The 22,375-nt window shown below is 39.6% G+C and overlaps 2 protein-coding genes across 2 annotated transcripts; one reads left to right on the top strand and one right to left on the bottom strand.

Moving 5' to 3' along the window:
- Nucleotides 1–1,168: 1,168 nt before the first annotated feature.
- Nucleotides 1,169–5,720, top strand: otud3 (OTU deubiquitinase 3). The gene is made up of 8 exons (XM_062392493.1): nt 1,169–1,324; nt 2,089–2,392; nt 2,860–3,008; nt 3,320–3,432; nt 3,535–3,657; nt 3,872–4,004; nt 4,264–4,451; nt 5,007–5,720. The coding sequence occupies exons 2-8, from the start codon at nt 2,187–2,189 to the stop codon at nt 5,169–5,171; spliced, it is 1,077 nt and encodes a 358-aa protein (XP_062248477.1). The 5' UTR covers nt 1,169–1,324; nt 2,089–2,186; the 3' UTR covers nt 5,172–5,720.
- A 7,483-nt stretch (nt 5,721–13,203) lies between these two features.
- Nucleotides 13,204–19,066, bottom strand: bcas2 (BCAS2 pre-mRNA processing factor). The gene is made up of 7 exons (XM_062392654.1): nt 18,880–19,066; nt 15,795–15,887; nt 15,629–15,699; nt 14,308–14,469; nt 14,164–14,214; nt 13,989–14,069; nt 13,204–13,891 (listed from the first exon to the last, which is right to left on the bottom strand). The coding sequence occupies exons 1-7, from the start codon at nt 18,970–18,972 to the stop codon at nt 13,765–13,767; spliced, it is 678 nt and encodes a 225-aa protein (XP_062248638.1). The 5' UTR covers nt 18,973–19,066; the 3' UTR covers nt 13,204–13,764.
- Between the last annotated feature and the right edge of the window lie 3,309 nt (nt 19,067–22,375).

The raw sequence follows: 22,375 nt of genomic DNA, 5'->3' as shown, positions 1-22,375 counted from the left end.
AAGTATGTCAGTTTGAACATATGAAACCCCAGTCAAAGACTTTCCGCTATTAGTGTCTATTTTAGCCTCAGGCCCTTCCTATAACATAATGATTTGAAGCACCTTGTTCGACTCTCATTCACCCACAAACATATTGTACATGTACAGTAAAATGATATGTCGTTCATGCTTGGCTGATTTCTGTGTTCCACTCAGGTGACTGATGCTGATTGCAGCACATGCATGGACGACCTCCGGGCCATTACATCTGCTCACACACAATGCCATTACTCACCAAGGTCTATAATGAACCACATGCCAACGCACATCTGCAGATGTGTGTCCTGTTTCTTTCGCACCAGCTGGCGTGGTGCAAATTTGTATTTGTTTTTTATAGGAAATGGAATAGTCTTGCGACGTCCTCCTGTTTTCTGATGCAGTTTTATGTCTTCAGGCTATTTTATTTGTATCAGTGTGCCTGCTGGTTTATTTTACATTGCAAACATCCTGTCTATTGCTTCTCAGCCCACTCATCCCCCACACGCACCAACTGTGTGGAGTCATCAGGAGGAGTTGGTGGTGGTGAGTAGATTTTCTCCGATTTGGGGAGAGGTGGAGATGCAAACATTTCTTTCAGAGTTGTAACTATAAACTCCTACTTTGTCCTGACTCACCGTCTGCAAAATAATATGACTCATGCACCTCTACTCATGCAATTATCATATAAATATAGATAGATAGATAGATAGATAGATAGATAGATAGATAGATAGATAGATAGATAGATAGATAGATAGATAGATAGATGGATGGATGGATGGATGGATGGATGGATGGATGGATGGATGGATGGATGGATGGATGGATGGATGGATAGATAGATAGATAGATAGATAGATAGATAGATAGATAGATAGATAGATAGATAGATTGATAGATATATAGATAGATAGATAGATAGATAGAGAGATTAAATAACAAGTATGAAATGCATTACTTATATCTATAATACTTGAATAAACACTTATAAACACACTAATGAATTAAGTTACATGGATTTTCTATTTCAATTCACAAGCTTTATTTATACTTCAGAATACTTGACCAACAATTACATATAATATAATATAATATAATTTAATGTAGTTTTGTGGATTTGTTAAATAGACCTACCATCCCGTTCAACCCTACGCATGGCCCATTCCCCCTTCCGTAGGATTTGACGTACACTGACGTACGTATGCGGAAGTTCATTTGTAAACAAAAACGACAATCACATAATTTCTCCTCTGAGACAACTCAAAACGGAACAAACAAATATATCTTGGAGTATATCTTGTTAAACGTAAGTACTACTCTTTTTACTACGTCTAACACTTCACTTACTCGATTTGTATTCAGTGCTATAAGCGAGAGCATACGATGCGTTACGTAATATTCAGCTGTGAATGCTCGCTCGCTAGCAAACTAGCTGCTAGCTGATGAACTTCATGTTGGCAAACCTGATGCCGATAATATTCCCTTCGAGTCCGCTAAAGTAACATTACCTAGTACTAACCTATACTCGTTACAAGACCCGGCAAACTAGTTGTAATTAGTTAACGTACGTTTAGCACTGTTGACTAGCTTTATAACGGAACTGGGCGAATTCATAATCAGCCGAAACTGTTTATGTTTTATCACCAGTTATTTCACATTTTACAAAAAATATGTGAATTGGTTAAGTCCGATTTCCTTTTCTGGGGTCGTCAGTCTAAACTTTGGTTAACATTTACACCAGCATCATTTCATTCAAGAGATCACAGTGATACTGACAGTAGATTGAAATGTTGCTTAATGCGTTATTTATATTCACAGTTTGCCACATTGAATCAGAGAATCAGACAGAAGTAGTAGCGAATGTTTCCTCCATATTGTTCATATTGATGGTCTGAGAATCCCTTTTTAAAAACGCCTGCCAAATGATATAATATGGTATATTGTATATTGTCTTCATCTGGGACAGACCATGGAGGTCGTTCTTGTGCAAGGTTACAGAATACACGTAACAGAACAACCCTGGTGTTCACTCACACACACTCACCTCTGCTCCTGTGTATTGTAAATCAGGTTCCTGATGTGTGACAGTGCTTGATACAAGGGCTGGCTCAGTACTGGGAGAAGACATACTTCGTTGTCGTAGGCCTGGAGGCACGACTGCAGCCAGCATGTCAAGGAAACAGACATCAAAACCTGTGCGGAGCAATAAAAAGAGTGAACTGGAACGCAAGAGGGATGATCGGGCAGCTCGCCGGGCCATTGTGAAAGACCGCAAGAACCGGCCTCAGGATGGTGATGAGGGAGCAGAGTTTGCCAGTTTCTCCATTCAGCTCCAGGCACTGGGACTTAAGCTGAGAGAAGTCCCCGGGGATGGGTAAGAGCCAGAAATAGATTGTGGCGTCTAGTTGTGCTTTTTCTACCTCTCTGTTGTTCTTTACAAACGCTGATTCTTTTCACATTTGTCTTTTACATGTCTATTAAGAACATTAATATAAAGAAATCTTACTAACCAGGAGGAACACTATAGCTCCAGCCTGTGTGTTTGTTTCTCTCACAGTCAGTAACAATGTGTTTGTGTCTAAACTACTATGTTTTTTTAGCTGTATGGCTGCAAAATTTGTCACTCTTCATCAATCATGTTTTACTAGTTGGCTGGAGATCTAGGAATCTTGAGTCTCACAGGACATAGGTCATTGCTATTGTCTGAAACCAAGGACTTCGCCAGCTAATACAGACTCTAACAAAGACACTTGAGGAATATCAAGGCGTTGATTCAAACTTACTGATAACTTTGCCCCTGAGAAACATTCATTTGGGCTTTTTTTTTTTTTTTTTTTGCAGAAACTGCCTGTTCAGATCTTTAGGCGACCAGTTAGAGGGTCACACCCGGGGTCACCTCCGGCTTCGCCAGGAGACTGTCCAGTATATGACGTCCTATCGACAAGACTTTGAACCCTTCGTCGAAGATGACGTGCCCTTCACACAGCACTGTAAGAAAGCTACCCAGTATGAGACATGAACTTGACCACGGAAATAGTAACTTTAGCCACTGCCTCTTTCACAGTGAACTGATTAGTGATGCTACTCTACATGGTAGTTTCTCTACGCAGCAACCAGGAACTATGCACTGACCCCTGATGGTCCTCACTTCTGCTTGCAATAGATAAATAAATATAGGAGATCATCAGGACATATTGATGCAACAAAGATGATTTAGTTTTTCAGACTTGACTCCATTCTTTGCTTCACTCGAGCATGGAGAAAAAAAGGGAAATATGTATTTTTGTTTCTTTCCACCCAGTGTCGAGCCTCTCTCAGCCCGGTACATTTGCTGGCAATGACGCTATTGTAGCCTTTGCTCGCAGTCAACAGGTGAAAGTGGTCATCCATCAGCTGAACACACCACTGTGGGAGGTAGGCAAAGGATTTCCAATCTAATGTAATGGGCTGTTGATCTGTGATAGCTAACAGCCTTCTGCTACTTTGCACACATTATAGGTTGTTTTTTCTTTGTAGATAAATGGTGCAGTGAAGCAGGTCTGCAGAGAGCTACACATTGCCTACCGATATGGAGATCATTATGACAGTGTCAGGCGGATCGGAGACAACTCTGAAAGTCCTGCTCAGCTCCGCATAGAGGTAAATACTGTAATATACAAAGACCATCAAGTATTAAGGAAGAATCGCTGCCATCCCTTTCATCCTACAACATCTGAAATCAAGTGGTATTTTCCACACCTGCCTCTTTAGATTTAAAGAATGCATCATGTGGTGTTTAACATTCACAGCTCAATTATTGTAATGCTACGTTTACCGATGGGTCTTGGATGATTTCTCGCTTTGCTCTCCTCAGAATATGCAGAATTCGCCAGGCCAGCAGCGTGAGTTTGGGGACGGTCAGAGGGAACGACAGAAAAACCCTTCCCCCACAGCCTTCGAGGAGGACAACGTGATCCTGAGCTCCATCAAGAATCGAGGAATCCAGGGTCAGAAGTTACATTTGACTCATTAGCTGCAGGAAGAATTAGACTGTCAGAGCAAAAGAGAACAACGAGGCATCAAACTTCCCTACAGACTTCATAACTATGGTGCATTCAAGCTTATCTCTTCTGCTACATTTCCTCCATCAATATTATACAGACATCAGCCTGTTTTTCAGTGGACAGTTTTCTCTATCTTAACAGTGACCATTGCATCACATTGATTCTTTACTATTTGAGTGTTTATGTATGTTTTCTTCCTCAGTTGATGAGGAGAACCTTCTCCAGCTGAGTGCAGCCACCATCAATGCTGAATGGCTTTTCGGCTCGGTGCTGGGTCAGTCCTGCCAGGGCCAATGCTCCTCAGGATCCTGCTCAGCCTGCAGAACTACAGCCACGGACTGCAGCGAGCACAAGCAGTCAGCAGAGGGCAGCAACATACAAAAGCCTAAGGTGGAGTTACAAGAGGGATTTGCTAACTGACATCAAATATTTCTCTTTAGGAAATTTTTGTGGATTACCATTTTACTTACCCACTTTACTAAAACACTTCAGTAATGATATTTCCATTAAGAGATCTAAAAAAAATACCTATGTTATACATTTATGCTGACTTGTGTAACATTATCCAAAATGTTTCCAACAATGTTCAAACCCAGAGAAATCCACACTAATTCAAGGTAACAGGACGTTTCATTTAGGTTACCTTTTATTTGCGTCATATCCACTTTACCCTTGGCTTTGTCCCACTCTGCTAACGAAGTATAAAGATGTCAAAACACAATGCTAGCCTTTAGCCTGTTGACGTTTTATTTCCTACCTCTGTTTGTACTTGTCACTCAAAATGAACCGCTGTTATTCATTGCCGTTTGCTGTGTAAGAGAAAAACTCCCATGATCCTGCACTGCTTCACACATCATCAAACTAGGTCTTTTGTTATAATTTTGATTGAGAGACCCCTAGTGGCTGTATTTTTAAAAACACAATTCTGTTTTCATCGTTCCCCAGGTATCAAACAAGCAGAGGAAGGAGCAGCAGAGACAAGAGAAGAAGAAGCGTCAGGAGGACAGGCATCGGCAAAAGTTTCTCCAGAGCAATGGAAGCCAGGACCAGAACCAGAACCTGCCGGAATCTGTTACTTTAGTACCAGCTCTAAATACGCTCAGTATATAGACTGGAGCATGGCCAAAATTACCTACTGCTATTCTAGCTATTGGTGGCTGACGCTGTCCACAAAGTTTTGCACATAGAGTCAGAGTTGATTGTCACAGTGGAGGACTTTTCCTAAAGAGAACCCTATAGTTTCTTTGAAAACAGTATAACGGTGCCTGCAAACTTGTGTGTGTGTGTGTGTGTGTTTTTTGTTTGTTTGTTTGTTTGTGAAGGATGTAAAAGTGAAAGAGGGGCAATCAGTGTTTCTGCTAGGTTCAACACCTGGTTGGTGTTGCTTTATGTTGGTACTCCTCAGAGCTGTTCTACCTTCCACGCTACCTATCCCCTCTCTCTCTATGCTGGAATTCTGGCTCTCCACGGTAAACCATACAGCTTATTTCATGCAGCCTGGGACTTTTGGTTTTGCCACAGATTTGAGTTCACGTTTGTTCAAATGTTCAGATCATTCAGTTTGTATGATCTGACCAAAGTATAAAATAACGTAAGGGCGAAAGTTGAATTATGTTCATGCACACTGTGTAAGGAATGTGGCAATAAAACTTAAATCAACTTGCTGGTCATGTGCATCAGATTATGTATTTCAGAGTATATAGAGTGATAGTTCCTCTTAATTTATTTCCCGTGGTGTTGGAGAAAATAACCTCAAGACAACACATTGAACATAAACAGACAAAAGTCACATTTTGAGAGACTGAGGTTTCCCTTTATACATAACAAAGATGGCTACTGCAAATTCAGAACCAGAATGGACCTCACAGAGTGCATATTAAGGCTCCTTGACCTCAGTGCCGCATTTGACACCATTGATGAAAACATTCTCATCAATAGACTGACACAGTGCGTCTGCATTGATCTTGAATTGCCCTCAGATGGCTCAAACCTTTCTCTCAGATAGAGACATTTCTGTTTCCATTGGAAATAACATCTCATCCTCAGCTCCATTGATGTTCGGGTTTCACAAAGTTTTATTCTTTGCTGTGCATGCTCCAACTAGGGCGAGTTATCAGCCATTTTAATGGGATATCCTATCATTCCATCGTATCATTCCTCCCAGGGAATGGCTCTCCAACCCACGACCTGACTATTACCCTTGACAACTCTGAGGTAGCCCACACCCAGACCTTTAGGAACCTGCGTGTGACACTCTACGGTCAACTCTCCCTTACTGCCAACATTACTGCAACAACCCACTCGTGTAGATTCATGCTGCACAGCATCAGGAGAATACGTCCCCTTCTCACTCAGGAGTTAGTGGGTGAGAAGGTCCAGGCTCTGGTTATCTCACGCCTAGACTACTGCGACTCCCTCCCGGCTGGTCTGTCTGCTAATGTCATCCGACCCCTGCAGCTCATCCAGAATGCAGCAACTCGACTGGTCTTTAACCTAAATTCACTCACACTACTCCGCTCCTCCGCTCCCTTCACTGGTTACCAGTGGCTGCCCTTGTGTACTGGGCTGTGAACGGATCGGGTCCAGTCTACATCCAGGACATCGTGAAACCTTACACCCGAGCCCGTCCTCTCCGCTGTTCATCTTAGAATCAACTTACTGCTCCCTCACTGCGAGCTAAACACTCAACAAAATCCCGACTGTTTGCTGTCCTGGCTCCTAAATGGTTGAACGAGAACCCCAATGATATCAGGACAGCACAAAGTCTACACATCTTCCGCTGCACCTTGGATAAAAATACAAAATAAAAAAACGTGTAGCACTATTAAATCACCTACATGAAACACTTTGTAGTTTGGCTTTTTTGAAGCAAATTGTACTTACTTTATTCTTGTTGTTCGGGGTTGGTACCCTTGTGGTTGAATGCACTTATTGTAAATCACTTTGGATGAAAGCGTCAGCTAAATGAAATGTAATGTAATGTAATGTAATTCAATTCCAATGCCAATGACACCCAACTCGACCTGTCTTTTAAGTCAGAGAACGTCAGCGTGTGAGTGTCCTATCAGAGTGCCTAACTGCCATTAATAAATGGATGTATCTAAACTTCCTTCAACAAAAAGAATCATCTTCCGTCCCGATCAGATAGCAGACAAACTCACTCCATTTCTCGGGTCCCTGGCAACCATCATTTAAACAACAGCAAAAGATATAGGTGTCACTTTCGATTCCCAACTGAATTTGAAAACAGACGTTAATTAAATCATTAAATCCTGCTACATCCATCTACTTAATTTCCAAAATTAAATCAGTGCTATCTCTCCCTGACATAGAAAAGCAAACACATGCCTCTGTCTTTCCCCGTCTGGACTACTGCAATGAACTTTATACCTTAGTAACTTGTTTGCAGCTTGTTTAAAATGCTGCTGCTCATATTAGAGCTAAAACAAACTACTGGGCTCCTACTTCCATTTCACAGCTCTTGACCCCATACCATACCAAACGCACTCTGAGATCGGCCAGCCTGACCTTGTTAGCTGTCCCGAGGTCAAGGCTGGTTACTCAGGGTGACAGGGCTTTCTCTCTCAGGGCCTGAGGCTCTGGAACTCCTTGCCTGACGAGATTAGACTCGCCAACTCACTTCCTATCTTTAAATCACTTCTCACAACTTATCTTCAAAGGAAAGCTTTTTTAACATGCGATTTGTAACTCTGCTGCTACTGTGTTGTTCTAACTCCTTTATTCCTTTAATCTAGATTTTATTGCAACCACATTTGATGTTACATTACATTACATTACATTTCATTTAGCTGACGCTTTTATCCAAAGCGACTTACAATAAGTGCATCAACCCCGAGGGTACAGACCCAGAACAACAAGAATCAAGAAAGTACAATTTCTTCAAAAATAAAACAAAACTACAAAGTGCTAGTAAGTGCCATTTAAGTGCTACTAAAAGTGTTAGTTTCAAAGAGTTGTTAGTTGTTTTTTTTTGAAAGATGTAGTTTCTTTCTTTCTTGTGACTCTGCTGCCTATGAGAGTAGGTATTAGTTTAGTTTTAAAAAAAGAAGGCATAGAGGTAATGATGTCTGATCTACTGAGCGAGCCACATGGCTTTCATAGCACTCCCATACAAGCCAGTAGATTTACCTTCAGCCTCAGTGTACCCTCAGGTATACTTTTAAGCTTATTGCGATTAAAAGGCTGAAACACCTGGGGCCGGTTTTTCAAAAGTTTGAATCTGGATCAAACTGATCCATATTTGGAAATCTCTTTTTCTGCTATCCAGGATCACGTAATCCATTTTATTTTTATGCTGGTTTTTCAAAGCAATGTGGGATTGGATTACTCTGATCCGGATTCAAACTTTTCAGGATTACCAAATCTGGATTACCTGTGGTCTAAATGGGCGTATCACAATGTAGCTATGTAAAGAACAACAGGTAGAATAGCGTGGGGTCACTCCAATATGCTTTATTTGAACAGAAAATAGGACTGAACGGAACAGCAAACAAACAATATAAACATCCCCCTCCATTGTCCATTTCTTGGAAACAGACAGTCCACTCATTTGAGACCTACAACAGATAAATAAATAAATACATACTTTACTCACTAATACATTATGGATGTTTCGAACAGGTTTCAAACAAAGATTTATTGAATTCAACTGGATAAAAAAAGGCTTAAATGTCCAATACTTAACAAAATAAATTACTTCTTAGTTCTTGTTATGAGTAGTTCTTCTTATGAGTTCTCCTTCTTCTTCATCATCATCATCTGCTTCGTCTGCTGTGAAGAGACCAGCTTGTCCAAGCTTGGCCTTTAGGAGGCGGATCTCAAGTCTGGCCTTGGTTTGCTGCAGTCGGGCAAGAATAAGCTGTTCCTCTGCTAGATGGATCTGTACTTCTGCCCTTTCAGTCTCTTTTTGCAGAAGTACCTTATAGGCGTCATCTTTCTTTGGGTGCTTTTAGTCTCTTTCTGGGGGTCCTGTGGGAACACCTGTGATTGACTTTCTCCCTTGACTACAGGGCTGAGATTAAGAATAAATGTTTCTGAAGAAGGCTCACTTTCTGCTGTCATCACAGGCTCAACATCCTCTGCAACATCTTGGATCCCATGCAGAGCTTCCGACTTTTCACCTCCAATAATATCAAGGACTATGTCTGTGTATTCACCCCTCTTATATGGGTTGTTGTCTGTTTGGCTGTTCTTGGCTTCAGCGTGGTCTTTTGTTGCCCTGGCCTTAAGATTCTTCCACCGAAATATTAGTTGCTCTGTTGTCCTCTTCTGGCCAAACCCCATGGCATTCACATGTTGTGTGATTTCAGCCCAAATTTCCTTCTTCATTTTACTGCTCACTTCACCACCCTTGGCAGAACTAAAAGATCCTACCAATGACCTATAATGGCACCTAACACCCTCACGTAGGGCGTGGGTTTCAGCAGCAGAGAAATTCGGGCTTTTTGAGTCCATGGTTCCACCGCTTTGATGTAGCAAGCATCATTTTATAGGCCTTGGGTATGATTCCATTAATTGAACACAAGCCAAAGCAATTAAGCTAACAGGTGTGTTTGGGAAGACCAATTTACACAGCCATATGTATATCCAGCCTTTCTCAGAGGATTCGGAGAGAAGGTCACAGAGAGGCATGGACATGGCAGGTGTTGTCCATCGCCACCACAGGAGAAGATACCGTCAAAGGGTGTATGTTGAGCGTATAGATCCACTGCAGAAATATACCAATGAGGTGCTGTATGCTCGGTTTCGCTTCGGAAGAGCTGATATTCAGTATATATATACCTTCTCAGGCCCAACCTCCAACGCAGAACCCAAAGGAGTCATGGTCTGTCTGTGGAGGAACAGGTCCTCATTGCTCTTCGCTTCTATGCGTGTGGGACTTTCTACCAAGTTGTGGGTGACTACATGGGTGTGAAAACATCAACTGTTTGTGATGTTCTGAAAAGTGTGTCAACTGCATTGGCCAACCTGATTAATAATTTGTTTCATTTCCGAAGGATGACCAGATCATCCAGGCCAAGCAGAATTTTTTTCTTTTGGGGAATATGCCCAATACTATTGGAGCAATCGACTGCACTCATGTGCACATACAAGCACCTCATGAGAATGAGTGGGAGTTTGTAAACCGAAAGGGGAGACACAGCATCAACGTTCAACTTGTGGGCAACGCTGAGCTCCTCATCAGAAACTGCATTGTGAAGTGGCCTGGGTCTGTCCATGATGCGCGCATCCTGAGGGAGAGCGCTCTATATAGAGAGCTCCAAACCAACCGACCAAATGGTATCATATTAGGAGACAGTGCCAACCCTCTTCTACCATGGCTGATGACCCCTTTTCTGGCTGCAAACACGCCTGAGCAGGCACGCTTCAACACTGCTCATTGCAAAACAAGATGCACCATTGAGCGCTTAAATGGAGTTCTGAAGAGGCGCTTTGCATGCCTCAACTACTTGAGAGTGGAACCACAGAAAGCATGCGACATAATTCTTGCTTACAATGTCCTACACAACATCGCGACCAGGTGCAAAGTCCCTCTCTGTGATGACGTCCCTGATGCACCCGAGCCCATTGGAGACACTGACCAACCTCCTGCATTCTGTCAGAATGAGGGCCCGACTGAACGACTAATAAGAGATGCAATTGTTAGATACTATTTTTGATGAGTCCATGACTGATGATTGTGACAGTGTGATTAATGTTTAATGAACAAAGACAGAATTTATTATTTGAGTTCAATATTGACAGCTGTTTGGGGGATTATTTTATGGGGCCGAAATATTTATAATTTATAATTTGCTGTACTGAAAGGTTGCTAGCCTACATAGCCTACCTGCTTTATGTACTTCCTGTTGAACAATTCAAGTGAAATTATTGAATAAATATAAATACTGTAAAATGCATGACATAAATGTTGTATTGTTTAACTAACCAATTTTAGTTACCTAGTTTTATTACCGATAACCACCATGAATCCACCCTCCTGCTGGGATCAGTTTAATCCTGATTTTTGGGATCAAAATGATGACCAAAAAGTCTTGAAAAACCCAAACTCAAGGTTTGATCCGGATCAACAACAAGATTAGATTACGAGATCCAATCCAATTTCTGAATCCTTTTTTTCTTTTGAAATACCCATTTTCAAGATTTGATCCAATCCGATGGCCGTAATCCGATCAGACTACTTTTGAAAAAACGGCCCCTGATTAGAGTACAACTGAGGATTATTATTATTTTCATTATGACAATTGTGATGATTAAACAACTGTTCTTGACCTCTCTCCTCCCCCTATCCCTCTCTCTTTTTCCCCCTTTTTTTCACCCACCTCTCCTCTCTTCCCCATTTTCTATGCTCCCCCAACAGGTCAAGGCAGATGGCCGCCAGCACTAAGTTTGGTTCTGCTAGAAGTTTCTTCCAGTTAATGAGGGAGCTTTTTCTCTCCAAAGTTGCCAAAGTGCTGCTCATTGTAGAAACTGCTGGGTTTCTCTATCTGCGTCTTAAAATTGAATTGAATTGAATTCCTCTTATTATAGTTCATTCATCTTTTTGCCCTGGATTTTTGTGAAGCACATTGTAACCTTTTAAGCGAGTGCTATTCAAATTAAGTAATTATTATTATATCTCTTACAAGGCCCAACTCTCATGAAACCTCCTTTGAATTCAATAGATCTGGATTTTTATATGGATCTGCATCAAATTCATAAATTCATAAATATCCATCCCCTGAACGGGCCACAAATTGAAAATTAAACTCCCGATCCACCCCGTGACCAGGATCCACAGCAAGGTCTCATGGGTTCTTTCTTCCAAAAAATGTTATTGAAATCAGTTTTTGCATAATCCTGCTAAGACAAACAAACAAAAACACAACACCCCCCCCCCCTCCCATGTCACAAGGGTGAAATTCCAGCAATTGACCTATAATCATCAACACAACGCAAAAAAACATGAACTCCACACACGTGCATTATAAGTTACTTATGATGTTAGTCATTTACATGTTTGCTTGTGTGACAAGTTATTCTGTTGTCAGTCTATGTTAAGAAGGACGTGAGCATGGTGACCTTTTAAGGATAATGATGATGGCAAATCATATGAGTTTGATACTTGAGTATTGAGAAAAGAAAAAATCCCTGTCCATTGGAGGTTAGTATGATCCAGTATATCCCCCCAACAGTTGTGTAGTGAAGGTCAGGTGTTGTTATTCTGGCAGAGACGAGTTGATTCCACTTCGTGATCAAACAGCAGCTGAGGCTGTAGCGTGCCCTGAGGTTGTGTAACTGACTGTATAATTGGAAGTAGTTCATATTATTTTGCCTCTTTGTACAAAACAACCACTGACTGGCTGTAGTTGATGAGTTACATATTACACAGATCATCTACTCTTATAATCAGTGAACACACAATCTAATATTCAACTGGCTGTGGTCAAACTGACTGTAGAAGTGTAATTAGTTAACAGAAAAAGTCACCAGTGGGACTCTCACCAGTGTAGTGGGTCTGCTAGCTAGGGCACTGGTGCATGATGCTGATGATTTAATAGCGGAGTTCATGAGTAGGGTTTTTCCTAACAGGTCACCAGGCATTCAGCCTTAGACACAAGGGAAACGTGCAGTAGGTCACTGCCAGTACGTGAGTTTAGCGAGTGTTATATCTCTCAGTCCAATGAATAAGAGGCTATTTATCATAATGATAATGGGATGTTATTTTGAATGTACTGCACTTTCATGCTTGCTGGTTGATTTAGCTGCTTTAATATAATAACATAAAAATGTTGAACAATTGTAATCCATGACTTGATAAGGATTTTACATAAACAGTGGCACACTGAGAACACATACCTCCACCAAGGCCAAACAGCTCCACCAAGTTTCCCAAACTCATAACAGTTCCCTAAATGTGCCTGACTCTCTTTCACAAGGATCCATGAACTAATCCCTAAGAAATCAGTGCAACGATTCAATCTCATTATGTGGCATTATGTATTATAAAAAAAAGCCTGAATCCAGCCCCTGATTCTGCATAAACAGATTTACATGTATACACTAAAGGTGGGTTATAGCATGCATAGTTGAAGTATGACTTCTTATTTGAGAAATAACCTAATTAAAAGACCAAGACATATTAAGAAATGTTCACTTTATTAAACAGCATAAAAAAATACACAAATTGAAGTCACGGTGGGGCTCACTGAGATTTGATTCAGAGAATATGTACAATATTTGAAACCTGCATGTTTGTATAAATTACATTTTAAAGAGATAGACTATGTAACTTTTACTGAACTGTTACACACATAAATGCTGCAACAGTAACACACAAAGAAAAGAACCTTAGCCTGGCTAAGCTACTGGCTGTACTGTAGCAGCAAAACCAGAGTATATTGTTGTGAGATATAATCTCCCTTAAAACAGCTGTGTGTTCTTGGGAAAAAGAAGCTGCATTATACCATATTTCATCACGGCTTTAAAGGTAGAATACAAAGTGTGAGGTCTTGTAAAATGTGTGTTGTCACTAAGGTTCGGGGCAGATCCTTCTGAGTGTTGAAGTTATTGGATGGTGAGGTTTCACATTAGATCTCCTCCATACAGGTAACGTTCCGCCCTCTGGGTTCTAAGTCCGGTGAGCCTCATAAAACCAGGTGAATCTGTGCGACTGACGGAAGTGCAGGCTGCTCCAGCCGGTCTAGAAGTCCTGTCGGATGTTCTCCTTATTCTCATCCCCCTGCTGTTGTCTGAGCTGAGTGACTTCGTTCTCCAGCTGGATGATGGCCCGCTCGATCTCGTAGTTCTTGCTGACCAGAGACACCCAGCTGTTGAGGGAAAAGACACAGATGTTCTTACAGAGGGAAATCCAACCTGCATATTCTCTACATAGAGCGATACAACGTGAGCTCTAGAAAAACATACTTGGACTCGAGCTCTCGCAGTTTGGCTCCTCCTGCCAACTGATCATTCTTACGCTGCCAGTTTATATCCTGAATTTGCTTCCTGTGGAGCAAAAAACAAATTTTAAACCTGCAAAATGTGAATAAAGGGGTTATTCTATTTGTAACATGCAAATCATGTTCTCGTCATCATTAACCTGAATTTCTGAAGTTCCTTTTGTGCCATCTCAATCATGAATGCCAGGTTACTGCAGGGGAAAGATAAAATAACACATGATCAGATTTAGACTAATTCTACAAAGAGATACAGTCTGTGATAAAAAAAAGCTGCTGTTACATACTCATTGTAGACTTTCCAAGCGTTGGTTCCATATTGTGACATGAGCTCCAGGTTCTCAATGCGGACGGCCTGGTGCTCAAGCTGAGCCATTGAGTTGTTGACACACTCCTGCCACGCTGTGATGTCGTTCTTCTGTCCTGCGGAGGGCGCTGGCAGCTCATATCTACACAGGGAAGCAAAAAGTCATGAAATAATCAACATCTGGAGCCACAGAGCAAAGAAATAGTGAAAGAGCTAGAAAAATAGACCTGTGCTTTGCTTTACAATACAGAGGAGTTAAACTTGAAGCCGAAATCTATCATTTATTTTTGAATTCATATAATGCGTCATTTAAAGTTGTATTCAAATATTGGGTTTTACTATGAGCACTGGCAGGAAATCACATCCACATATGATTTACCACTAAAACTATTTGAATCACCTAACCATGCAAATTAGTTTGAAGCTACAGAGCATTCAGAACGGTTTTAGACCCCTTCACTTTTTGAGTTGCAAACTAATGCTTACATTGTTCAAAATCATTCCCCTCCTTATCAACCTATGCTTAATACCCCATTATTAAGCAAAACACAAACTTTAGATCAGTTCCTTCTTGTTTCTCTTGAATATCTTTCATCATTAATCTATATATAAAGGTCTCATTGCAATTCCAAGGCAAAGGAACCACCTGCAGAGCTAAGAGACACGACTGTAGTTAGACACAGATCTGAGGAAAGCAAAAAAAATAAAAAATCTGTGTGGTCGTTTGGTCAAAGTCAGAGGGTAAACCAAGCGAAGCAACGTTTATTGACGCAGCCCAAAATAAACTTACCAAATATCTAAACCAAATGGCCTGAACATAGCTTAAATTGAGTTACCACAACATACATTTTAGACTTTTTACATCATCACTCAAAATGAAGTGAACTAGCCAAGCAGAGAATAACCCTCAAACCAATAATAATAAACAATATGTCAAATTACAGTCAGACGGTAAAAATCCATAGACTTAGTCCCATATAGGTATTTTTTTGTAGTTTTGTAGTTGATTACAGCATGCTAGTATATGTGTATCCTTGAGAAAGAACTTCACACAAATACATTTCGATCTATGCATGCAACCAAAACATTTCTGGGCAACGGATAGAGTTTTATATGAACGTAATATTTTAACAGATATACAACTTTTTTTATTCAAATTAAACTTTTTATAAGCCAACAGAAACCCGGAAAAAATGTCATTAAAAACATCACAGCAACTCAATAAGGAGCATATTTCAATGTAGTGCACATATAATTTGTTTGTTTGTCAAAAACAGGCCCCTGCAGTGTGTAAGGTTTACCTCTTCATGCTCAGGAGATCCATGGGCTGTCGAGCCGCAAGTCGCTCAAATTCATTCCTCATGATCTCTGTCTGAAGGATGACAAGACAAAAGAAAGGCTGTTTATTTCTGTCGAAGCACTGGCCAAAGCCATGGAGATCGTTTGCGAGGTCTGGGGAGTTGTCACCTCAAAAGTAGTGAAGTCAGGGGTGGACAGGTAGCTCAGGTAGTTCTTGGTAGGTCGGTATCTTCTGGTCTCCTCCTCAACCAACGCTGCAGCCTAGAGGCCAAAGGAGAATCAAGACTGTGTACAGGAAAAGAACTGGAGCTTCCAGAAAACTTCCTTTTTCCCTTTGTACCAACACTCAACATTGACTGGTACAGCTGAATTTCAAACTTAAAAAGGATAGGTGCGGTTTATGTTTTTTTTCTGTTTGAAGAAGGAGTCCCCAGTTACTTTAATTGTATTGGATTTGACGGCAACACTGAAACCCTGAAACTCCAAAAGTGTTTTGTGGACTCAAACACTTCACCTAGCCATCGATTGTTATAGTGGTGAGTAGATAATGAGTGAATTTTCATTTTTCAGTGAACTATCCCTTTAAGCTGAAGGGCAGATAATTAATTGGTTAACAACCAATCAATTATTTCTCCATAATCTTATATTTTGGCAAACTGGCAAATTCTCTGAAACAGCATAAAGGCCTAAAAGAGGCAATTACGTGATGTGTCAAGCAGTCCTGAGAGTCATATATAAAGATAAACCCAATCAACCAATCGTAAGCCAGTCTCTCTCCGCTGTCAATCATGACGTTTCACCCAATTTGTATCACAACTAATTAAACCCAGTCACATCCATGTGATAAGAACTACCTAAAATGACAGATATGAACTAAAAAAGAATGTATTTGATGTGTACTTTGACTTTTTGCACCATGTCTCATCTGTCAACATAGAGGAGGCAAAAGGTGTCAGGAATGAAGGACATCATTTTTATTATCATTATTGTAGGCGAAGGGAGTAATGAGGAGCAGAGGAATAAAGAGGGAATATGATGTGCGTCACACTAAATTGACAAATGCACCCACTGTTTTCAATTGGTAGTGAAACAGCTTACCGCAGAGCGTCAATGTGCCGCGTCAGTAAACCCTTTTCAAATGATGCAACTCAATCACCTCCGCCTAACAGATGCATCCAAACTTAACAAGTCTGATCATGGACCGAAAGACTTGGACACATTCTGTTTCTAAGACAGAAGAAATCTTCACAGACAGTGTAAATTGTGCTCTGCATTGCTGTGGGAGAGTCATAGGCATTTCGTGGTATCTCAAATACAGTCAATTATCCTGGTACCCAATTCTGGTGCTCTTTGTGAAGTCCATGTTGTGCTTTTACGGCGTATAATGTTGGCTGATAGTAAACTCTGTTGAAGGGATTCCGGTCTCTAGTGAGATCATTTAAGTACATTTAAATGATATCCATGTGACAAGGAACTGATATAATGTGTGCAACAACTCATACATATTTGCATATTAGCATAATTTGAACATCATCCTTTCATCAACCAGCAACACCAGCTCACTACTTTGGAAGAATAGCGTAGCCTATTGACACATCGTAAAGGAACCGTTGGTTTTTCAGCTCGCACATCAAAATGTGTCAATGATTTAAGTCTACACTACTTATTTGGAGTAAAAAAAAAAAAAATGTCTATAGTAGGTTCACTTGAGCATTAATAAAAGTTCTGAAGTCCTTTTCTGTGAGGTGACTGTCTGGTAGGAACTAAAGTGACATTAATTTGACAAATATCTGAATGGAATTCAATGTGGTGAAAAGTACAGAATTACCTGAGGTGTCACAAATATGGGACTTTATCTTAGACAAAAATGTTGCCATGTCATGGCAGAAAAAATCAAGTTACCATTGTTAACATAAAATTATTGGTTTCTGCATTCGTAGAGGTGCCAAGGCTCTGTTTATTAGAATGCTAGCCTATTAGGATGCAATACCATGACACATGATTAGGATATAAAAGTCATAATTACGAGATTAGAGTTTCATTTCTTCCACTTTGTTAAATGCAGTGTGCCTCCTTATAAATCCAAAAGCCATCATTAATGTTATAAACAACACAAATGCTTTATGTGCAAAGGTAATAAAGGATGTCTGCTGTGAAAAAGATCTGTGTGAGTGCCGGTGTCTAACAAAAGCCAAAGACACTATGCTTACATAAGGGCTGGACAACAACAAAATATCAATAATTACCCCTATATCATTTTCATCTATAGGAATATAACAGAACTTTCAAAATACAATGATATATCTTATGCAGCGTGCAAGCACAATGAGGAGTTCTAACACATTATTGATCTACCTCAGATGTGTGAAATGTTTGACTGTTCATCAAGTGTTTGTCATTCTCTGGTCGTAAAGAATTCTAAACCAAAACCTTCTCTCCTACACTCAGGAGCGAAAAATCGGTATTTAAACCTAAAATAAATAATAAGGCGGAATTTATCATGATAATTATTGCTTTGAACTGATATGAACATTTCTATCTTTATCATTTATGACCGTATCATTCAGCCCTAGTTTACAGTGCAGTTTCAAAACGTACGTTCTCGTCTATCACACCATACGGTCATGGCCGGAGGGATCTGATTGGTCTCTCATACCCATACAGAACTATCTACAGGGAGAAGACCAAGGAGTCCTGTAACAGATGATCCGACCCCACAGAGCCCTGGAGTCTGGAGTCTGAACAATCTGGGATCATAAAACATGTGCAGACTATTAGTTTGTTATGAGATTTTTCTATGTTTGCTCAGGTGGAAATTGAGTGATACATAAAAACTCTTCATGGCTCGGTGTTTGAATGCATCCTTTATATACTGTACATGAAACATTAAAAATGAAAATAAGAATCAATACCACGTTGATTTCATAAAAAGATCATGACTAACTAACTGCTATCATGTATATGATATAGATATACAGCCAGATATATCATCTATCTATATAGCTACATATACACACTCCTGGTGCCAGTGAGCTGTTAGCGTGAGTGAAAGACTACTAGGCGGAATAGATCCAATATATAAAACATAGTACTTATTTAAATGTGTTTTTATTTCCAGAATGCCCCATTCAAAAGTGAAATTTCAGTGTGTCATTTCCAACTGTGGGTATAGCATGCTTGGCTAAGCTAACATGCTGCGGTTAGCATAGAGCAGATTCCCGGTCTGTTTCAAAGCAAGTACCGGTTTACTCACCGCTTCCCGGACACCTGCTGCATCGTAACCTTGGTCAAAATATGGCAAAGCATCGACGAACACTTCACCAGCGACTGACGCCGTCCCGGCCATTACCAATGAGTCTTTATTATAGAGATTATTGACTTTATAACACGTCTCTCTTGGATGAGACACTTCGCCTAACAGCTAACTAACAACAGCAAGGATTTCCGGGCGGACCTTCAAAATAAAATTCTTATTTGAAAAGGCCTTGAGATTTTTACTCGTGACATCTAGTGGCGTGGAATGGAAGTGTAGTCAGGTGCAAAACATAAAATAACCATTAGGTAGATAACATAACGTAACATAAAATGATCTTTTATTTATTCCACAATGGGGCTATTTGCTGTGTTGCAGTAGCAAAAGTGTCAGAACAATAGACATTAGTAGAAGTAATAATGACTAAACATGCAATGTAAATGTGAGGAAATACCAAAATATGAATATAATACAAATAATGTATACAACGTGAACAGAGTGAGCAGAATATTTAGAGCTTAACAGATTGTACATGATTAAATATTGTGAAACAGAATGAACATGATGGACGGCACAAGATCTATTGGATTTCACAGACACAAAAGAGTAATTGCATAGTTAAATGAGTTGAAAATTGGTTTACAGTTCAGATATAAATACTGTGGTGAAGGTTTTTTGCTTTTAGTAAGTTGCATTTTTCTTAAATTTTGATAAACATTAAAGCAACATAAACACCATATCTGCAATCACACTGTGGAATTCTCTTGGAATCATTTTAAATGTTGATTAATTAATTAATTAATTAATAAAGACCAAAAAATGTTATGATATAAGCTGAAAGAGTGCTGTTTATTTTTTTGTCATTTTCATTTGTTGTGTAGGCTGTGTATGTGTGTTTATGTTTCCATAGAAGCACACACATACACAGTATGCAGTTAAAAGCACAAGAACACTGTATGTCATAAACCTGTGGGATTTATAATGAAATGGAATGGAATGTAAAATTCCTGATCTCCCTGATCCTTTTTGATCATGAAATATGTAGACGCTGTGTTTCTTTAAAGACTAGAACTGTTGTGTTGGAATTGTAAATCAAAGACAAATGATGTATTAACGCATGTGCACCTTTTGTTTGTTTATATTTCAGCTGTGTCCAGGTCTATAGGGATGATGTATTATCTAACGTTTTCTTAATATTATGACATTTGAGCTTGAAGACAAAAAATAAAACAATAGTTAGACTGACCTGCTGGACCTCTTAGGTTAATGGATAGATATTTTAAAAGATTCATCTGTGTTTGACAAGTCTTTTTGGGTGGCTAGCATGTGGACATCATCAGTTCCTGTAACAAATTCGTCACTTTTTTTTAATGCTCCCATTTTTGGGGGTCAAAAGGTTACATTTTAAATCCATGTATACTGGAGGTCTCGTGCACCGTAACGGACCATTGTTAACATCACTACAAAAAGTGCACACATGGCAAAAAACACAGTGCGAGGGCACCAAGGCCAATATTCACTATTGGACTGTGAGCTCTCCCTCTCAACCAGTCAGCTTTCATTATGGTAATTCATGGTGTTACAACTGGCTGCTGTGTTGTCAGCAGTGTCCTCTGCTGCATTTAGCTTCACCTCTTTTTGTATTGCTTAAACTGTAATTCAAATAATTTACTTGAATAAAGTAGCAATATCATAGTATATAACCATTCCATTCAGTACTACGTTCAATATTTTACCTAAGAAAAAATACAGAAGTATGAGTAACAAACCGTAGCCAATGTATCAAAAGTAAATGCAGTCATTGGATTATATAATGGTTTATAAAGTGGTTGTGTATGTTGTAGCTAGTTGAGGTGGGCTCGTCTTTAACCTTTTACTTCGTCAATCATACACTGGTGGGTACTTTATAGGAAACACATTGTGCTTTTTCAGTTAGTCCCTTTTCTCCACTGCCTTATATTAGTTTTTATGCCTCCAAGCTAGTGGCAGCCAATGGCCAGAAACATTATGTTAAGGGTTGTAAGTCCAGACACACATGTCTTTGGTCTCTTGAACATGATATCTCAAATCTGCTTTAGGGAATTTCTTCAAATACTGAACAGTTTTCACTTTAAAGATGAAGTGATTAGATTCCAGGGGTCAAAGGTCAGGTCAGGGTGACCTCATGTCATTGTAAACGCAATATGTCAGGAACACCTTGAGGGAGTTTCATCAGTCACAAACATTTACTTGGACTGAAGGAAGAACTGATTAGGAAATGGGCGGTAGAAGTCAAAGGTCAAGTTAACTGTGACCTCTGATCCATGCCTTCCTTGGATTGGATATCTCAGAAACATCATAATTCTGCCCTGTTTGTTTGAGACTATATCCCTGTGTTTTTCCTTATATTAATTCAAGAGTGTGGTCTTTCAGTTTGAGAACAGGACTTATTGATTCCATGTTCAGATGTAGGAATCTGAACATAAGCTTTCACCTCACTCATACTCAAATAGCCCCCACTTGCGCTTAGATGCCCCTGCATTGGCTCAAAGTGTGCATGTGGACTCAGATATTTCTTTGCTTTAAATCTAAATGTTAAATGTCAAATCTAAATGTTAAATGTTAAACCTAAATATAAAAATTGAAATGCTAAATCTAAATGTTAAATCTCAATGTTAAATCTAAATGCTAAATCAGCTTTATCCTGTCAGGTCTTAACACTGGCTTGGTTAATTCATTATATTTTATTAAATGAATTTCTCCTCTCATTTCGCAACTGTATTATCCTTGACACTTTGCAATATTGTTCACCATACATTCTTTCCAATATAACATTCAAAGTCGTTCAGTTCACGCATGAAGTATAATACATCTCGACTTGTTCAAGTTGTTTTTCACTTTAAGAGGGTATTATCTAATTTAATCCTCTTTCATGAACTGACTCATATGAAGGACAGACACTCTTAGCTTCTGCTATCGAAAGTATCATCTTTATTATTGTCTTCTTGTCCATCCAAACAAAACAGTAACCTCTGGAGTGGAAAAAAAACTAAATGTGGTTAAAACCTATTTTGTAGTTGAAAAGTATGCTTTTACAGACCTGTCTAAATACTTTCATGACCTTTCTAAATACATATATAACTTGTCTAAATACTTTATGACCTGAACTGTTTATGATCTGAACTTTTATGACCTGAAACCTTTATGACCTTTTTAATACTTATTAACTCCCCAAAGAACCAAATTTATGTCTGCTTTAACTCCAAAGGAAACAGATGTTAATCAGTTTTCTGTGTCTTGATTCCTCTCTCCAACTTCGCCTACAAGCACCAGTCTGAACCGGCTCAGACAAACAGCCTTAGTTCTCCTACATAAGATCCTTGCATTTTAATGTTCTGCATCTTCACTATGAGATCCCTTTGAATCTCTGTGTTGATCCTTTCTGTATAAAGCTCCTAAAATACACAAAGACCAATTTGGTGTTCCAGCCCTTTTTTTTGCCATTTTGAGATTTCCA

Source organism: Platichthys flesus, chromosome 7, assembly GCF_949316205.1.
Source record: "Platichthys flesus chromosome 7, fPlaFle2.1, whole genome shotgun sequence".
Taxonomy (NCBI): domain Eukaryota; kingdom Metazoa; phylum Chordata; class Actinopteri; order Pleuronectiformes; family Pleuronectidae; genus Platichthys; species Platichthys flesus.
This window is presented reverse-complemented; position numbering and strand designations above follow the sequence as displayed.